Source organism: Ursus americanus, chromosome 1, assembly GCF_024610735.1.
Source record: "Ursus americanus isolate L20-20 chromosome 1, mUrsAme1.1.p, whole genome shotgun sequence".
NCBI classification, from domain to species: Eukaryota; Metazoa; Chordata; class Mammalia; order Carnivora; family Ursidae; genus Ursus; species Ursus americanus.
In genome coordinates, this window is record NC_142127.1 from 40438319 (window position 1) to 40456275 (window position 17957).

Below are 17957 nucleotides of genomic sequence, written 5' to 3' on the forward strand. Positions count from 1 at the left end.
CAATCTAATATCTTGTCTAATATGACATCTTTTTTTTTCACAGAAAATGCAAAGCAGATTTTTCCCATTTACTTATGCTTCTGATAAACCATTTTCTGAAGTTTTCATTTTCTCTGCATTTTGAGAACTCTGTTTTCTTCCTTTATGCAACATAATCTTTCCAAAGTGTGCTTTGTCCTGTATTTTCTCATTCCAGGCACTCTGTAGCCCTTACTAAGCAGATGTATGGATTTTCCTTGGTTCTTCTCATTATCTGCCTGATTTCTATTAGTTCCTCAGCACGGGATATGGAGCTGAGAGATAAGAAGACATGCACAGGTCACAGGGATGTCTTGGTCCTGAAGCTGACATTTATTAATTTTGTCACTATAGATATTGACCTGGGGTGAGATCCCTTACCCTTATTGCCTAGTTATTTTAGTATGAAGAGGAGAATTCCTGGTTAATCAGAAACAATCATTGGTCTTTTCCTTGATAGGAACCGTATACGAAAAATCAAAGTCTTAGAGATAGTCAAACGCACAGCTCTGTCTGCTCATCCCCTTTCCTTATTAACTTCACATATCTTTAAATATAGAGCATCACATTTATCCACTACCATTGGGATCGTGTTGGTATACTCCAAACAATAGTTCCAAAAATGATAATAGAGAGAAGTACTAAGGAGGGACGTTGGGGCAAGGAGGTGTCAAATACTATGTGCAGGTCACACATAGTAGTGGGGTTACTGCCCAATTCACTAGCAGGTGCCATGAGGCAGATCATATTTTTACTGTTCTTCAGGCCAGCAGATTTCCTCATTCTCAAGCAACAAAGGTTATGTCCATTTCAGCCCCACAGTTCCTGGAAATGATTGGAAATCGTGTCAAATTTTGTCACTAGGATGCTTGTCGAAAGGATTACAGCTACTTTATTGATGCTTTTTTTTCTGACTTAGAAAAAGGCACTCCTTTGGGGAAGATTCAAGCCCCAGAGGGCAAAGCTTGGCAAGTGACCACTGCTGTCAGCTGGGTGCTCTGTATAGGGCAGAGCCTGCTCAGCCATCTATTCTTCCTTTCAATGCTGTTACGAGTTCTCATATTTTTCTGATTCTTTATTAGGCATTTAATTTAGAGTCTGAGACACAAACAGCTAGTCCAGATGTCATCCTAAATCGGAAGTCAACCAGATTCTATTAATAGTGAAACTTCACATCAAAGACTTGACGGAGATCATTGATGCATACCTGACATTCCAAGTTGTAGTAAGTGTTTATGCTGGCAGCTTTCCTTATCCCTAGATTTATATTCAGAGCGCTCAGTAAAATATTAAGCAGTTTTGAAAATAGAACCTAAAATATTTTTAATGAGCCTGCAGTTCTCATTTTCATCCCATTCTACCCCATAGTGCTGCTTGCTAACCTAAGGTATATAAATATAATATGAGTAGAGGAAAATTGAAGTGAAATTATGTCATTCTTTTAAAGGACTAATCCTCAAATAAATGTCTCAACTCAATTCCTAAACTTAATAAAACATACTGTATGTCAGTTCTAAAAAATTCATCATCATTATAGAAAAAGGAAAATGTTTGACATTATCTTAGCCCAAAATTCATCTCTGTACCCCAGCATTCATGCATGTTTCACACACTGGTGAAATATGCAGCCATTTAATTTTATGACTACAACATCATGGGATTCAAAAGAAAGAAATATATATATTTAAGAAATGTGTATGTTTAATTTTTTTATTCCTTATTCAAAGCTCTTAACACCTCCACATTCAAAATGCTTATGCATTTAGTTTTAGATTCTGGGTGTATTATTAAATTCCACTATTTCAAATAGAAATTATCAAAGGAGCTCTTTCAATTTGCTCAAAAGTTGGGTGAGTTGGACTTCATTAAAATAAAAAAAATTCTGCTCTACAAAAGACACTGTCAAGAGAATGAAAAGACAGGGGCGCCTGGGTGGCGCAGTCGTTAAGCATCTGCCTTCAGCTCAGGGTGTGATCCCAGCGTTCTGGGATCGAGCCCCACATCAGGCTCCTCCACTAGGAGCCTGCTTCTTTCTCTCCCACTCCCCCTGCTTGTGTTCCCTCTCTCGCTGGCTGTCTCTGTTAAATAAATAAATAAAATCTTTAAAAAAAAAAAAAAGAGAGAGAATGAAAAGACAAACCACAGATTGGAAGAAAATATTTGCAAAAGATACATCTGATAAAGGACCGTTAGACAAAATACACAAAACTCTTAAAATTCAACAAGAAATCAAAGAACACAAATTTAAATGGGCCAAATACCTTAACGGATATCTCACCAGAGAAGATATACAGATAGATGGCAAATAACCATATGAAAAGATGTTCCACATCATATGTCATCTGGGAAGTGAAAACTAAAACAATAAGATATACTACATGCCTGTTAGAATGGCCAAAATCTAGAACACTGACAACATCAAATGCTGGCAGGGATGTGGAGCAACAGGAACTCTCACTCATTGCTGGTAGGCATATAAAATGGTACAGTCACTTTAGGAAGATAATTTGACAGCTTCTTTCAAAGCTAAACATATAAATATATATATGATCCAACCATCCCACTCCTTGGTATTTACCCAAAGGAGATGAAAACTATGTCCACACAAAAGCCTGCACACTAATGTTATAGCAGCTCTATTTATAATCGCCAAAAATTGGAAGCAACCAAGATGTCCCTCAGTAGGTTAATGGATCAATAAACTGTGGTACATCCAGACAATGGAATATTATTCAGTAATAAAAGGAAATAAGCTACCAACCCATGAAAAGACATGGAGGAAACTGAAATGTATGTTACTAAGTGAAAGAATTCAATCTGAAAAGGCTACATACTTTTTGATACCAACCATATGACATTCTGGAAAAGGCAAAACTATGGAGACAGTAAAAAGATGAGTGGTTGACAGGGACTGGGGGTGGGAGGGATGAATAGGCAGAGCACAGAGGATTTTCCGGCCAGTGAAACTACTCTAGTATAGTATGATACTACAATGATGGATACATGGTATTGTATATCTGTCTAGGATGAACCCTAAAGCAAACTATGGACTTTGGAAGACAATGTTATGTTTATGTAGATTCATCAGTTGTGACAAATGTACTACTCTGGTGGAAGATGTTGATAATGGAAGAGATTTCTTCATAAGTTTGGATAGGAAGTATATGGGCAATCTCTATACATCCCACTCAATTTTGCTGTAAACCTAAAACTGCTATAAAAAATTCTTTTTAAAAAAGTGCTTTACTATCATATTTAACTCCATTACTTATTATAAGAAACTGTTCAACTGATCACAATGTTATATATGAGAAGTTTCTGTTTAAACATTTTTTGCAATATGTTTTGGTTTTGACTTTTGAAAGTAAGCCCAATATTAAAGAGAAAAAATACAATCCCAGGAGGAGCAAGATGCTGGGCTCCCCTGAGAAGACAGCAGCTTCTAAGTTACATGGAACTATATGACCAGAAAAAAGGGAGCTCAAGAATTCCAGAGCTAGGCTTGAATCTTTCAGGATGAAGAAAGAATCATTGACTGAAGATTTAATCAGGCATGGGTTGGCCAAGATCACCAAGAAAGAAAGTTTGTCAAATCTATGGATATAAAGCTATGTTCTAGAGCAGGCTGTGCCTGATAACAACATACAGTATTCACGGCTATTTTAATCCAGGCTATCAAACTATTACTTCAATGTCCTTAGTATGTTTGTGCTTGTTGATGAGGTCTTTTTCAAACACTATCAACCCATGTCAGATATGTGCAAAAGTGGCAAGATTTTTAAAAATATTTTTTAGTGAAATAAATAAAATAGGTCATTACTATGGAAGCTTCTGAAAGTGCTACATGCATTCAGCCAGATGCAATCATGCTCCAGTCAACGTGGAAAGTCCTAGACTTCAATGCCCTCAGGAGGACTCCACATGTGTTGTGGATTTGACTGTTATGTTTTCATGCGAGGAATCCGAGGGAAAATTGTGGTGGCAAGGAGCCAGCCTGACATGAGTGACTCTGGACAATATCTTTCATTTGAAGAGCATTCTAAAATTTACCATGTGCTTCTGCTTTCATTATTGGATTGATCCTCACAATCATCCATCCAGTGAAGCAGGTTATCACTGTCTCCATTTGTTAGGTAAAAAATTAAGGTTCATTAGGTTAAGCAACTTGCCCGAGCCAGGAAGTATAAGAACTAAAACTGAGAGTTCAAGCACTTCTAGAGGTATCTGTTTAAAATTTCTATCTTGGAGAATATTCAAGGACTGCTAGGAAATGGAATAATGGGGAAGTCTTAAGTCATGAGAATTTTCTGTGAAGGTCTACTTGTATCTAGCAACCACTCGACTTTAGCAAGTATATTTAGTGAAAAGTATTACAAATGGGGAAAAACTAAGCGGGGGCGTGTGTGTGTGTGTGTGTGTGTGGTGTTTCACAATGTGGACTTTAACCACCTTCATCACATTCACAGGAGCATCCGACAAATATGCAGGAGTTGCTCTGAACTCTAAGATCTCTAGGGGTGAACTGGTAAATCTAGATCTTTAACAATCGTCTGTGATGAGTCTTGTGTACGCTAACTCCCATACAGGGTGATGCTAGACCTGGCTATTTTCTGCTTAGGAAAAAGTCTCCCCAAGGCCCTCAGGTGACCTTTAACCTTGACATTATTGACTTTCCGCAGCTGTACTTTTCCCGGTGGGTCGGGGCGGGGCTTGGATGGGCGGGGTTTGGGTAGGGGGCGGGTCGGGGCGAGGCGGAGCGGGTCGGGGCGTGAGTGGGTGGTACGGGAGGGGTCCGGTCTGGCCTGGCGGGGTGGAAGGTGAAGGGTTAAAAGCTCCGCGCGCAGGCGCTGCCCTCTGAACTGGAACGGAAAACAACTTCCGGTCGATTCACTCGGCCGGGCGCCGCCGATCCGGGGCGTGAGAGACAGGCGCGGAATCCCTGAACTGTGGGTAAGAAACTTCGCGAACGAGTTGTTCCGTTGGAACCCGTCGAGCACAACGGCGGGGAACTTGTGTGTGTGAGCGAGGGCGGTGCGCTGGCAGTACGGGTGCCGCAGGGAAAGAAGCCGAGGAGCTGCGGAGACGACCAGTTCTCAGAGTGGAGAGGGACGTTGTGGGAGGGAAACCACCTGGGTGTGCGTCCCCGAGCGGACCCGGGAGGGGCTTTCCGAGCCCGCGACGTCAGCGCAGCAACGCTCTCCCCGCCTCGACGCTCTCTGGGGCGGGTTCCAGCCCAGCTCCGCGTCCAGCGCTCGCGGGCACTTGACTTCTTCGCCGGGAAAGAGGGGAGGCAGGGCTTGCGATGTCAGGGTGAGCAGTGGGCCCCGTCACGAGTGTCCCAGACTCCTTTCGGGGCAAGGGTTGTCTTCCGGAAGCTAGTACTGTCGTGGTTATTCTTTCGACAACTTTTTAAAAGAGGTCTTTCTGTTGTTCTTCCCAAGGTTGTTGCGCAATTCCGCTCTCAGCTTTCCTGTGGGGTGTCATCATAGCCGTGTCAGTGAGAAGTGGGGTAACTTCCCGGAGGGTCACGGAGAGAATGGGTGGGCGAGGCGGGAAAAGCAAAAAGCAAACCCTACCCCCAGTGGAACCCAGGCGTTAGGTAGGGTCTCAACTCCGGTATAAAATGAGTAGCAACTGAGTTACAGGTCTAAAAAGCTCTGCTTGTCAAGAAGTGAAGAAAGTAGGGGGAAGATACTCAAACCAAAGAGTAGGTGTATTTCCCTTGTTGCACTGTAACAAGCAAAAATTGAACAGCCTTGCTATGTCAAGTGTCCTTTCTCTCTCTGATGCTTTGACGAGTTGTCCAAAGGGAGAAATGGTAGTAACAGGAGTGAAGTGACATGAAAACGAAGCAATATAAAATGATCTGCCTCCTTACCGTGGTGGAATACACATTTCAAACGAGGGGTAGCAGAGAAGCAAGCTCTGTATTCTGTTGAAAAATTATTTTTTCATCATTTGGGAGGAGAGGGAAACCCTAAAATGATACGACCATGTATGTATAAAGCCAACAATTTATGGAGAAAATGAAACTTTTTTCTCAGTTTTCTCTCCAGTCGTAGTACTTCACAAAGGCCTTCCACATCACTCTTAAATGTGCATAAACATGTTATTTCGTTTCCTTGTGAAAGTGAGAGTATATATTCATACAATTCTGTTATCTGCATTTTCAGACAAAAAAAGAATATACGGTGGAAGTCTTGCCATACATAGCTCTACTTTATCTTAACGTCAGCTTGGTATTCTTGTCAGGATGTACCGTATTGTAGTTAACCATCTCTTAATGTGACCTGCCCATGTATTTTGCCCATTATTCTTCAGAATTATTTATCTATATTTTACTAGGGTGCAGATATATTAATCCTTTGTGAAGTATATGGCAGATATTTTCAAGAACTGTCAGTCTTTTGGTTTAAAATGCCCACGTTTGTTATCACTTAAGAACGCAGTTCCCACTCAAAAAATTATTAAAATATTTTCCTGTATTGTCTATTAATTCTTTTATAGTTTTTTATGCTTTACTCATTAGAATATCTGAAAATTATTTTTGTACATTATATAAGGTAGGAATTTAGCCATTTTCCCTGAAATCAGTTGTTGAAATCATTTCTTCCTGACTAGAATACTACCTTATTATAATAAATTTCCGTGTATACATGGGTCTTTTATTATTATTATTATTATATTATTATTATTCCTTTGTTCTATTTGTCTCTTCCTATATACAATCTCCTGATTATAGCATTTTTTAGTAATTCATAAAGCAAGTCCTTCATTTATCTTTTTCAAAATTTTCCCGAATATTGCTTTCTTTTTGAGGTAAAATTTAAAGTATAAACTGGTCATGTTTCATTAAAATAATTCTTTTGGAGGTTTTAGCTACTATATTCACTATATTTTGTGGCTGGTATCTAGATGAGTGATTCTATATCTGACCAACTTTCTAAACTTAATAGTTTTCATAAATTGTTTCCCCTGAATTTTCTAGAAAAGGTCATCTAAGTACAATCTTATCTTTATACTTCTTTTCCTTTTTTAATTTAGTGAATTGCTAGCTTCTCCAGCACAGTGATATGTAATAACAGTGATTCTGTCCATCCATATATTATTTCTTAGTTTGTGGATGTTTTTACTATGTCATCATTAAATAAGGGGTTTACTATTAATTTCCAATAAATTCTGTTTATCAAGGAAATGTCTTTAGTATTTCTAGTTTACTAGGATTTTTGCAGAGAATGGATTATTTTATTTTATTTTATTTTATTTTATTTTATTTTATTTTATTTGAGAGAGCAAGCAGGGAAGAGGGAAAAGGGGGAGAGAGAGAGAATCTTAAGCAGGCTTCATGCTCAGTTCAGAGCCTGAAGCAGGTCTCAGTCTCACGACCGTGAGATGATGACCTAAGCTGAAATCAAGAGTCAGATGCTTAACTTACTGAGCCACCCACACACCCCACAGAGAATGGGTTTTAGGTCAACGTTGTGTGTGTGTGTGTGTTTACATTGACTAGCACATTGAGAGCAATTTGAATAATAGATGTTGAGTGTTCATTTGGCCTATATATTTCTGGTTAAGATGATGTATTTTCATTACGACTTAACTAAACATTTTTATCAGGAGTGAAAGTTGAATTTTGTCATATGGCTTTTGGCATCTGTCATGACATATTGTGTGCTTTACTTTGACCTATTAGGATGTCAGGTTATTTTAGTTGAATTCCGGTTTGTGAACCAACCTTACACTTGGTCATGGTGTAATATTTAAGCATATAGGTTTCTTTTTGGTAACATTTTTACTTAAAATCAGTAATTGGGTATCATCTGTAGTCATCATTTTCTGTGTTATCTTTGCCAGAGTTTGATATCAGGGTTATGATGGTTTCCTAAAAAGAACTGAGAAGAATTCCTGCTTTCTCTACACTGAAATTAGTTTAAACAGCATAAGAGCTCTCTATTCTTAGAAGGTTTGAAAGAATTCACTCATGAAACCATGTTGGCCTGAAAGTACATTGTTCTTAAAATAGCAGCAATATTCAGCAAAAAGCCTCAGAACTTAAAAAAAGCAAACAAACAAAAACTCCTCAGAGTAAATCCAAATAAATGGAAGAGTCTAAAACACCAATATATTGAAAATAAAGAACTTCTGTGTTGATCCTGGTCATTTCTCTTCCCTCCTCCCACCTCTTTTTTTTCATGGTCAGAGAAGATGCTATAGGTAGGCTGAGGCTGATAATAAAATGTATTGCTGTTCTTTCTTTTCTCCGCTCCAGTTATACTATAAAGTAAACTATACTATACTGTACTATACTATAAAGTAAAGGGTGTTGCATCTACATGGGCAAGTTCTTCTCTGGCCTGGGGGAAACCAGGAATGACACTTAACTGGGAAAGCATCAGTTTCACTTTGCTGTCATTAGTGTCCCAATTTTGTTGGGAAATTTTCTTTCTTTAGAGGTACTAACCAAGCTAACATTCTACTGTAGCCAACTCCCATAAGAGAGTTTTAAAATGAGTAGGTGAAAAAAATACACAAGCTTAGCATGCCTGTACTTATTTAATATGAAGTGAAAATTATTAGCATAGTCCAGATATATGTGTGACATGTGTATTGTGTACTCTTTGGTAGAGTTACTACCTTTTATAAATGATTATTTTGGATTATTTTTGATCACTCAAGAATATGACCTTAAGCAGGTAATGTAATTTACCAGTATACGTCTGTGAACTGTGGACTTCAAGACACTCATAAGTGTTATTTACAGAGAGATGCAGGCATTATGTGAATGCTTGCATATTTGAAGATTTTAACTGAGCATGTATCAGTCTAGATAAAGTAATTATTGACATGATTTAGGAATGTGCCGTATAACAACAAAAGACTTCTTCTGCATGTTTTTTAAAGCCATATTCATTATCCAAAAGTAAATGGTAAATGAAAATAAGTAGCCTGTGATGTAAAACCTCACTATTCTAACTATTCTGACGTGATGCATTAACTGATTAGCTGTTAACTACTGTTTGGTACTTTGTTTGTTTTCTGACACCTTTATAAGCATGTATATTACTGTTTAATTTCACCTAGATTGTGTTTCATTATGTCAGGCCAAGTTTTGGTTTCTGGTTCCTGTAGGATTTATGTTGTGGCTGCCATTCCCCTTCCCCCCATCTCCTTGCTGCTGTGGTTTTCAGTCATGGGTAGAGGGAAAGAGGAGGTTATTACCTAGAATAGGTAACAAAAATTTCTTTATAGTCTGGGACCAAGATTCTGAGTCACCTTCAGAAAAGAATAGCAGAGAATATTCCTTGTGGGTAGATGGCTAATTAGTGTACGAAGTCTTTTGAACTAGATGAAATATTTGAAAAAGTTGAGGAGGACCAGAACAGACAGTGGTACCAGGTCCTTTGCAACTGAAAACAAGCCTTTGGGACCTATGTAATACATATGTCATAGTTTTTCAATCCCTAGTCTATAAAAACTTTTTAAAATTATGGTGAAATACATAAAACATGAAATTTACTATCATAATCATTTTTAAATGTACAGTTTTGTAGTGTTGAATGTATTTACATTGTTGTGCAACCAAGAAAAACAATTCTTAAGGGACTTTTTTTTTTTTCCTAAAGAAAAAGAGTTTGGGAAGTAAATAATATTTATCTCACAGGGGAAATGTCCTGTATAGTAAGCTGAGTTTTCTTCCTTTTATCCAGAGATACACTTTCTATGATAATAATTATCCGTACTAAATTATGAGAGTAAACTGAGCACTGATGATCTGCATTAGCTTTCACTTAACTACCAGTACTTTTGCTTTGGAAAAAAAAAAAAAGTGCCTATTAAAAATAGGTTGTGAAAACAAGGTCTGTCTTTCAAGTCATTTCAGTAAGGAATTATTGGGAATTGAGTAGATGAAGAAAAATAACAATGAGTTCCATTTTGATGGTTACTTAAGAAGTTGAAGTTCTAAGAATCTTTGAGATATTTGCATAAAGTGAGGTATAGAGAATTGTTCTCTGGAGCAGCAGAACAAACACAACCAGGTAATTTTGCTAGGGAGAGTAGCTTGCTTAAAAGGACAGAAATCAGGGACTTCGGTCTCTTCAAGATAATATATTATTTCAAATCACTTGAATAAAATCACCTGCTCTTATAGGGTATTTAAATGCTTATATTAGTCATAGCCACTTGTTATGTGGCATTTCCTGTAATGTAATTTCATGTATTTGCTATCTCTAAACTAGAATTGCCTTTCCTTTGGTATTAATGGTTCTTGGCTTTTAAAAATCCTTATCTCCTTTTTCATAAACGTTAAAATCTCACATATCCTAGGGAATTTAATATTGGCTCCTCCTTCCTACAGTCTTCTCTTACACCTCCTCGTACTGAATATAAACTTGATCTTGTAGTTCCTCCATCCAAGAATATTCTGCAGAGCACTACTTTATATGATTTATGAAAACAGATTTTTAATATTAAATAGCCATTTTAAACTGCATAAACCCCATTCTGCCCCCTCTCCCATCTCCAGATTTTAACATGACTCTTACTCAGGAAAGAATACCCCTTAGGAAGCTGAGCAAGCTAACTGAGCAGTGCCATGTTTCTGTTTACCTTGGGGTAGAACATCACATGCCATGCCCAATGTCTCTTCTGGTGTTATACTGTTTGGTTGTGCACTTCAACGCCAGAATTTGATGAACGGTTTCAGAGAAAGAAGTACTACTGGGCCAAAAAAAAAAAAAAGGAAGTAAGGCAAAGCTGAGACACATGGGTGTGGTCTTTGGCTGTGAAATCTTTTAACTCTTAGAAGATAACACAAAAAAGTTTCACCAAGTTAAAACATCCAGCAAAATGGAGAACCTGGTCTGGGGAGCTTTTGGGTTGATCATTGGGTGGGGGGTCATCTTACCTTGTTTATCCTGATACATTTAGCCTACTACCAGCTTATGGAAAAAATACACAATCTAAATTCTGACACTGCTGGATCAATGGTATTTAAGTTTCTATTGTTTCAGGTGCCTGACTGCAACACAGTTAACAGTTGTATTGCAGCATGCTATGGGTATATGGGAAAGAGACCAGAAATGCAAACTGTCATTTTGGGGAATTGGCTGCTTATGTTAGGGAACTCTCTTAAAAGTGGGAAATGATTAAAACTAAGTGTTAGGAGTGACAGTTCTTTTCCATTCCCTTTCTTTAAGTGGGGAAAACACACATACTTTTGAGTGTCTTTAAAAATTTACCCTAAGACAGAAGATGTCCTTTATTTAAGGTATGTACTATGTTATTGACTTGTGCTTTTTGCTTCTGATGATTTTTGTGGGTGAAGAGGTGATCACAGAGCTTAATTAAAAAAACACAGGGTGTATCTTCCACTAACCTATTTGCCTTTTCTTTTGCTAAAGTGGCAACTTTTCTGAAATAGAATGTGAATGCTTATTATTCATATCCCAAGGGGTTGGAAAAGCAGATGACTTTTCTGGGAAGAGGTAGCTCCAGGTGATTTCCTCTTCCCCCCTCTCGGCCCCAATCCTGAAACCACTTTAGATTTAAAGTGGCCCCTTAACACAAGTATGAACCTGGCAGAATGCTTACCTAGACACAGAATAGTCTCAGCGGGGGGGCGGGGGGGGGAACCAACAGTGGGGGCCTTTCCCACCTCCCAAATCACCCATACTTGTCTCAACTACCCCACAAAAAATAGACCTTACTAAAGCATTATAAATCATTCTGGGTGGAGGTGGTGGGAATCTGGTACCTTTAAGCCTGTGATTCTTTTCAAATTTGAAATCCCAAAATATGTAACTAACTAAAGTTGAATTGTTTGGTTGAGCTGGGCAATTGGTGGAACATTGTTTCGGCTTACACACCCCCAACCTTGGTTAGTGGAGCAGTGTTTTGGTTTACACAGCCCCAGCCTCAGTAGAGCTCTGGAAGCACCACTACTTACTTCGATTATTATTTTATTTATTCAGGATTGGTTAACTATCAGTTGGCAGAATAATACTGGTTACCAAAGACAGCAGGCTTAAGATATTTTATATATGAAACAAGAAAAAGAAGTTCATTTAAGAAGGAGGCTGGGAGGAAATAAGAGTATCACTTCAGAAGATTCAACATCCAGATAGAGGAGTCCCACAAAGGAATACAGAAGGAATGAAATTGCCAAAAAAAAAAAAAAATTGAAGAAAATTTCCTAGAAGTGAAGGATGAACTTCCAGCTGAGTTAGGTACAAGATCAGGAATCAGAATGTCTCTGGACTTCCACAAAAGAAAATGGAAGCTAGAAGACAGCAGAGCAAAGCTGTGAACTAAATCCTTACTTTGCGTAGTGGAAAGACAAGTAAAACTGAAAAATCAATAATGGCAATATTAGCATGTTATTTAGAGATACCGAGATAAATACCAGAAAGAACCAAAAGAGCTAAAAATCGTTGCCAAGGTGAAGCAGGAAATGAGGAGGAGAAAGAACAGGGCAAGGGATTTACAGTTTTTCTTAAGTCTTGTGAAACTCCTTGACTCCTTTAGATAGGTATAACTTTGGTTAAAAATAAAATAAAAACTAAATTAGAGTGAAAAGAGCTAGAGATTGGATTTTCATGTCAGAAAGACCTGGATTTATCTGGGTCTTTCATTGTCTAATTCTTTGACCTTACTCAATTTATATAACCTTTTGAAGCTCGTTTTCTTTATGTAAAAAGGGAAAATAATCTATGCTCCTGCAGAAGAAAAAGTAAGGTTGTTTATATAAAGCACCTGGCAAGTAATATTACCTCGATAGGTATCAAATCCCTCCCCCATCCCTAATGTTTCCCTTGGGGAAATAGGGAAATGCCTCTTAAATTGTTGGAATGCTTGTCATTCAAACACAAAACTGAAATTGTCTTTATGGTCCGTGGTTGTGTGCCTTTCTGGATTGAAGGCATGTCTTTGAGGTCTATGCCCTTTCTCAACTATCTGTAGATAGTTTGAGATTTAAATAGAATAGAGATGATTAGAGTATTGGTGGGGGGAGCATCAAGTGAAAAGGGTCATTGCTACTTGGTAGAAGAGCTGTGGTCACACTCAAATTTCTTTCTCAACATGAACTTAAGTACAAATGCCGTTAATGGAATCTCTTCCATTAATAGAGGAAACACTTGTCATACAGACTGTTGAGTTGTGGAAATTTCAGGGAACCAAGATCGTTAGAGTGCTGTTGCTTTGGGCCATCTGCCAAATTATCAAAATACCATTTTTTTTTCTTTTTTCTTTTTTTAAGAACATCTTCTACCTTAGCAACTACTATTTTTGTTTCCAAATTCTATATACTTCTTCTGGAACAATTCAAACAGCAGATCACTGTGGAACAAAAAAGACACTATAAAAAGTCTGTTTCCCTGCCTTGGTGCATATTCGTATAGTGTTATACAAAGTACAGTGCTTTCCCAGTTATGAATTGACCCCCTATGGCATGATTCTAAATTTGTCTTACATCTGCTCTTCTCTCTTTTCCCCTTTAGCCCCCACAAGAAAATTGTCCAAGAAGTCTTGGCCAGGGTTTGCTGATCTGTTTTTTTTTAAACCACCCTGGATGATTCTACTGACCCATGTCGTACAGTATGTTCTACCCCAGACATCCTAAACTAAGGCAGATGAGGGAACAGAGGTGCACGGAAAGGTTAAATGACTTGTTCACTCTGACCTGTCAACAAGCATGTATTCTCTACTCCCAAATCTGATTTTATCTTTGGTTGACTAGGCTTTTTAATTTTGATTTCTAATGTTCAAATTGTCTTAATAAAGAAGAAATTAATATATTTTACACAGGATGTGGTCTCAGTTAAAAACTGTTTGGAATCTTTATTTTATAGCATCCTTTTATTTTTCCAGATACAAAAAGAAGTGAAAGTGAAAAAAGTGAAAATTCTTTTTTTTTTTTTAAATATTTTATTTATTTATTTGACAGAAATAGAGACAGCCAGCGAGAGAGGGAACACAAGCAGGGGGAGTGGGAGAGGAAGAAGCAGGCTCATAGCGGAGGAGCCTGATGTGGGGCTCGATCCCGTAATGTCGGGATCACGCCCTGAGCCGAAGGCAGACTCTTAACCACTGTGCCACCCAGGCGCCCCGAAAAAAGTGAAAATTCTTAATAAACTCGCTTCCACATGGTAGGATAGCACAGCAAGTGTTAAGATTTACTAGGTCTGAATAGTCATATTTAAGAAAAACTGGCTTTGAAAAGAGTGGAAACTCGGTCACTTTGGGCACAGATGCAGGTTTGAGAGGTTGGTTTGTCAGGGTATCCAGGGATTTGGGGGCCCTGTCTTCAGGGGTATTCAGCAACTGGAGTAAGAGTGTGTTACGTGGTACTATATCTGGTTTTAAACTTTTATCATACTAAACATTTAAAGTCACACCTTAAACATCTTGGGAATGACTGGAAATAGAGATCTGGAAATCTCTGAAACCTTATTTATTTTCTCATTGGAGTTCTCACAATTACTTCTAATAAAACAAGTTGTGACTTGCAAACATTTGCCCAAAAGCCTCGAGGTGTCCTCAGGGAAATTAAAAGCAGGGGTATGAAGAGCTGGGGAGTCTCGTGCCAGTGGTTAAGAGCACAGAGTACAGCTTTATAATTATGTAAGCTTTTGCTTGTTCCCATTTATCATTGGTAATATTCTCAAGACTAAATGACCGCTCATCAATTTAAACTGTGACTTAAGAGAAAATAGGCCTTTTTGTGAAAAGGTCCCCTATCTGTCTCCTTAAGTTTTATATCTTCATAGAAGATCTCTTTCCTTTCATAGTGGTTTTGTTTTGTTCTGATAACAATAAACGACTCAGAGATGCTGGAGGGGTCCCTAATCTCTTAACTCGTGAGATTTTATTTTTAATTTTTTTTTTAAGATTCTGTGTATTTGAGAGTGAGACAGAGAGAGTGCACAAGCAGGGTGGAGTGGCAGAGGGAGAGAAAGAAGCAGGCTTCCCACTCAGCAGGGGCCTGACTCAGGGCTCCATCCTAGGACCCCAGGATCATGACCTGAACCAAAGGCAGATGCTTAACCAGCTGAGCCACCCAGGCGCCCCAACTCATGAGATTTTAACAACTTCTTCAAAAGCAACTTTTCCTTTTATAAATCTTGTGCAGCCTGTGACATCTTGTACATTATTGTGTTCTATTTAGGTGGATTTTTTAAAGATTACTGAAAATATTTTTTTTCAGACTCTTTTAAGACCACAAGATAGGCACAAACCATCCTACTCCTATGAAAGATCTTGGTAATGCTACTTTCTTGTCATAAATTTGCAGAGTAGAAGGGAGGAGATTTCAAAAAGATCACGCATTCAGACACTTTACCAGAGTTATTTTTCCTGTTATTTAACAGCATGTAAGGGTTAACAGAACAGAGCATTAGATAACATTCCTACCTTTTTGCCTGAGGGTCTCTTTACATAAGAATAACAGACTTATGCTAAAATGCCTTACTGTTTTATGCATTCCCTATTTTATTATTTACCTTCTGACATTGTCCAGTGGCCCTATCCTCTTTTTTGCTTTATATTTGAGAGGAAAAGAGTGTACATCTTGTAACCTGAAGTGATACAATAATGAGTATTACTTCTTTCTCCACTATTTTCTTTTCAAAAATGTAGTGATTTGGGGGTTTTTTTGTTTGGTTTTTTGGTTTTGTGTTTTGTTTTTTGTTTTTTTGTTTTTTGTTTTTTTTGGTAAAAAGTTTTGGGCTTGGTTGACTGTCCAAGGACTTAGGAGTTATCAGAGGCCATTCAAAACAGGACTTTAAGAATAGGAATATAAGCAGGAGGGAAGCCATACTTAGTATTTATTTGTTCTCTGGATTTCATTACTGCTCAGTTGGTATATTTTCCCTGCCTATTGTTAATTATGTGTCTTCTATAGCGCTTCTATCTAAAATTGTATTCAATATCTTTCTTCCCAAAACATTTTTCTTCCTGTTTCTCTATCTGGCTATCATCATTGTCTGCCTAGTATTTTGAAAAATATGGCTAGTGAACCAGCTTCAACAAAGTCACATGGGTTACTTATTAAAACACAGATTCCAGGACCCCATCCCAGGCCAGCTGATTCAGAATTGTAGCGACTTGAATGCTGCCTTCCTATCTAGATCCACCTGGACAACAAATCCCATTGACTTTGACTTAGAATTGTGTCTTAAATGTATTCATCTTTCACTTCCCCTGCTCTTGATCAAGCCCATCTTTCACTCAGACTACAATAGTTCCCTATGGATATCCTCACTTTGTCTCCCTCATTAGTTTGTATTCCACAATGGGTACCCAGTTTACCTTTCTAAAACATGTTTATCTCCTGCTTGAAAATCCTCCATTACTTTTTTTTTTTTTTTTAAGATTTATTTATTTATTTTAGAGAGAGTGTGCTGCGTGCACATGAGCGGGGCCAGGGGCAGAGAGAGAGAGAGGGAGAATCCTGAAACAGACTCCCCACTGAGTGCAAGCCTGATGAGGGGCTCAGTCCCTGGACCCTGAGATTGTGACCTGAGCCAAGTCAAGAGTAAGATGCTTAACTCACTGAGCCACCCAGTGAGGCACCCCGAAAATCCTGCATTACTTCTTAATGTCAGGTTAAAGTCTAAATTTATTAGAGTAACATTTAGGGTCCACTACAATCTGGCCATAACTGAGTCTGCTGCATATAGTGTATGCACCTGGTACACTCTGTAACTCCAGGGGGTTCCGTTCTGATTACGGTCTGCCTGAATGGTGCCCCTACGGTTTTTGTAGTGTAGCACAGTCATACATGGTGGCCCTAACTATTCTGTCTTAACACCCTCACCTCTCCGTCTTCTACACATCTTAGACTTCCATAAATAGAATACCTCCAGTCCCTAAATGCACTATCCTAGTGACTTCTCAATGCCTCTGTCTTTCAGAGTGAATATTCTTTCCTCCCTCTCATTCTCTGCTTGTTGAAAGCCTCATGTTTCAGGGCCAAGTTTATAGTGTCAGATCTTCTGTGAGGCCTTCCACAATCCCTCTCATTTTAATTGTTCTTCCTATTGAGTTGTTACCCTGCTTATCCCTTTTATTTAACAGTTCTTTTTTCTTTTTCTTTTGATATAAAACTTATATGCAGTAAATCTTCAGTGACCCATTGGGTGAATTCTTGCAAATGCTTCCACCTGTGCTTCCCAGACCCCTATCAAGATATAATCATACCTTTTTATACATTTATAATTGGCCTGCTAGTATGGTTAATTATTTTCATGCTTGTCTGCCTTACTAAATTATAAGCTCTAATTAGAGAAAAAGGCAAAGACTATGACTTTGTCTCTTTCCCATGGAAAAAAGTAGCACATACAATGCATTCAGCACTGAACCAGTGTTGACTGTTGTACCTGTTTAAACAACTCAGCTCCTCTATTAAGAGATTCTCAAAGACAGTGGCTTAAATAAGAGAGAAATTTTATTTCTTTCATATATTGGAATTTAAAGTGTAAGATGTCAAGGGCTGATCTGGCAGCTCCACCATGCCAAGGACCTAGACATCTTCATTCTTGTTCCCGCATCCCCTTGTCCTTCCACCATCCCTGAAATGTTGTCTTCATCATAGTGTTCTACGTGACTCACCACAACATCCCATCCAGCCGGGGAAGGGAAAAAAGTGATGAGCTCCTCTTGGAAGTTGCACTTACTTGCCAATGACCAGAACATACTCACCTGACCATACCAGTTAAAAGTTAGGATATTAGAGGAGAAGAGAACAGATATTGAGGAACAGATAATATGTATACTTCATATATGGTTTCATTTAATCTTCATAATACTGCAGACTATGTATCATAAGAAGACTAATACTCAGAGAAGCCAAATAAATGGCTAGAAAATTGCAGATATGGGATCTGATTACAAAGCCTTTCCTTTTTTCATTCTATGTAGTTAAGTGTTAGGAGGACATA

The 17957-nt window shown here is 38.3% G+C and overlaps 1 protein-coding gene across 5 annotated transcripts in view; it reads left to right on the forward strand.

Moving 5' to 3' along the window:
- Window positions 1-17957, forward strand: part of TANK (TRAF family member associated NFKB activator) — an 87386-nt gene that overhangs the window by 10288 nt on the left and 59141 nt on the right. Inside the window, exon 1 of one of the 5 annotated variants that reach the window (XM_045780843.2) lies at window positions 4803-4968. The exons of 2 other annotated variants lie outside the window; for them this stretch is intronic. Coding sequence is in view for 2 of the 3 variants with exons in the window: in XM_045780829.2 (XP_045636785.1) it covers window positions 5321-5328 (8 nt within the window). In the remaining variant the exon portion in view is untranslated. Of the gene's footprint in view, window positions 1-4802; window positions 4969-4999; window positions 5329-17957 lie in introns of those variants that run through there. 2 more of the 5 variants (XM_045780829.2, XM_045780835.2) reach the window with 2 other exon arrangements.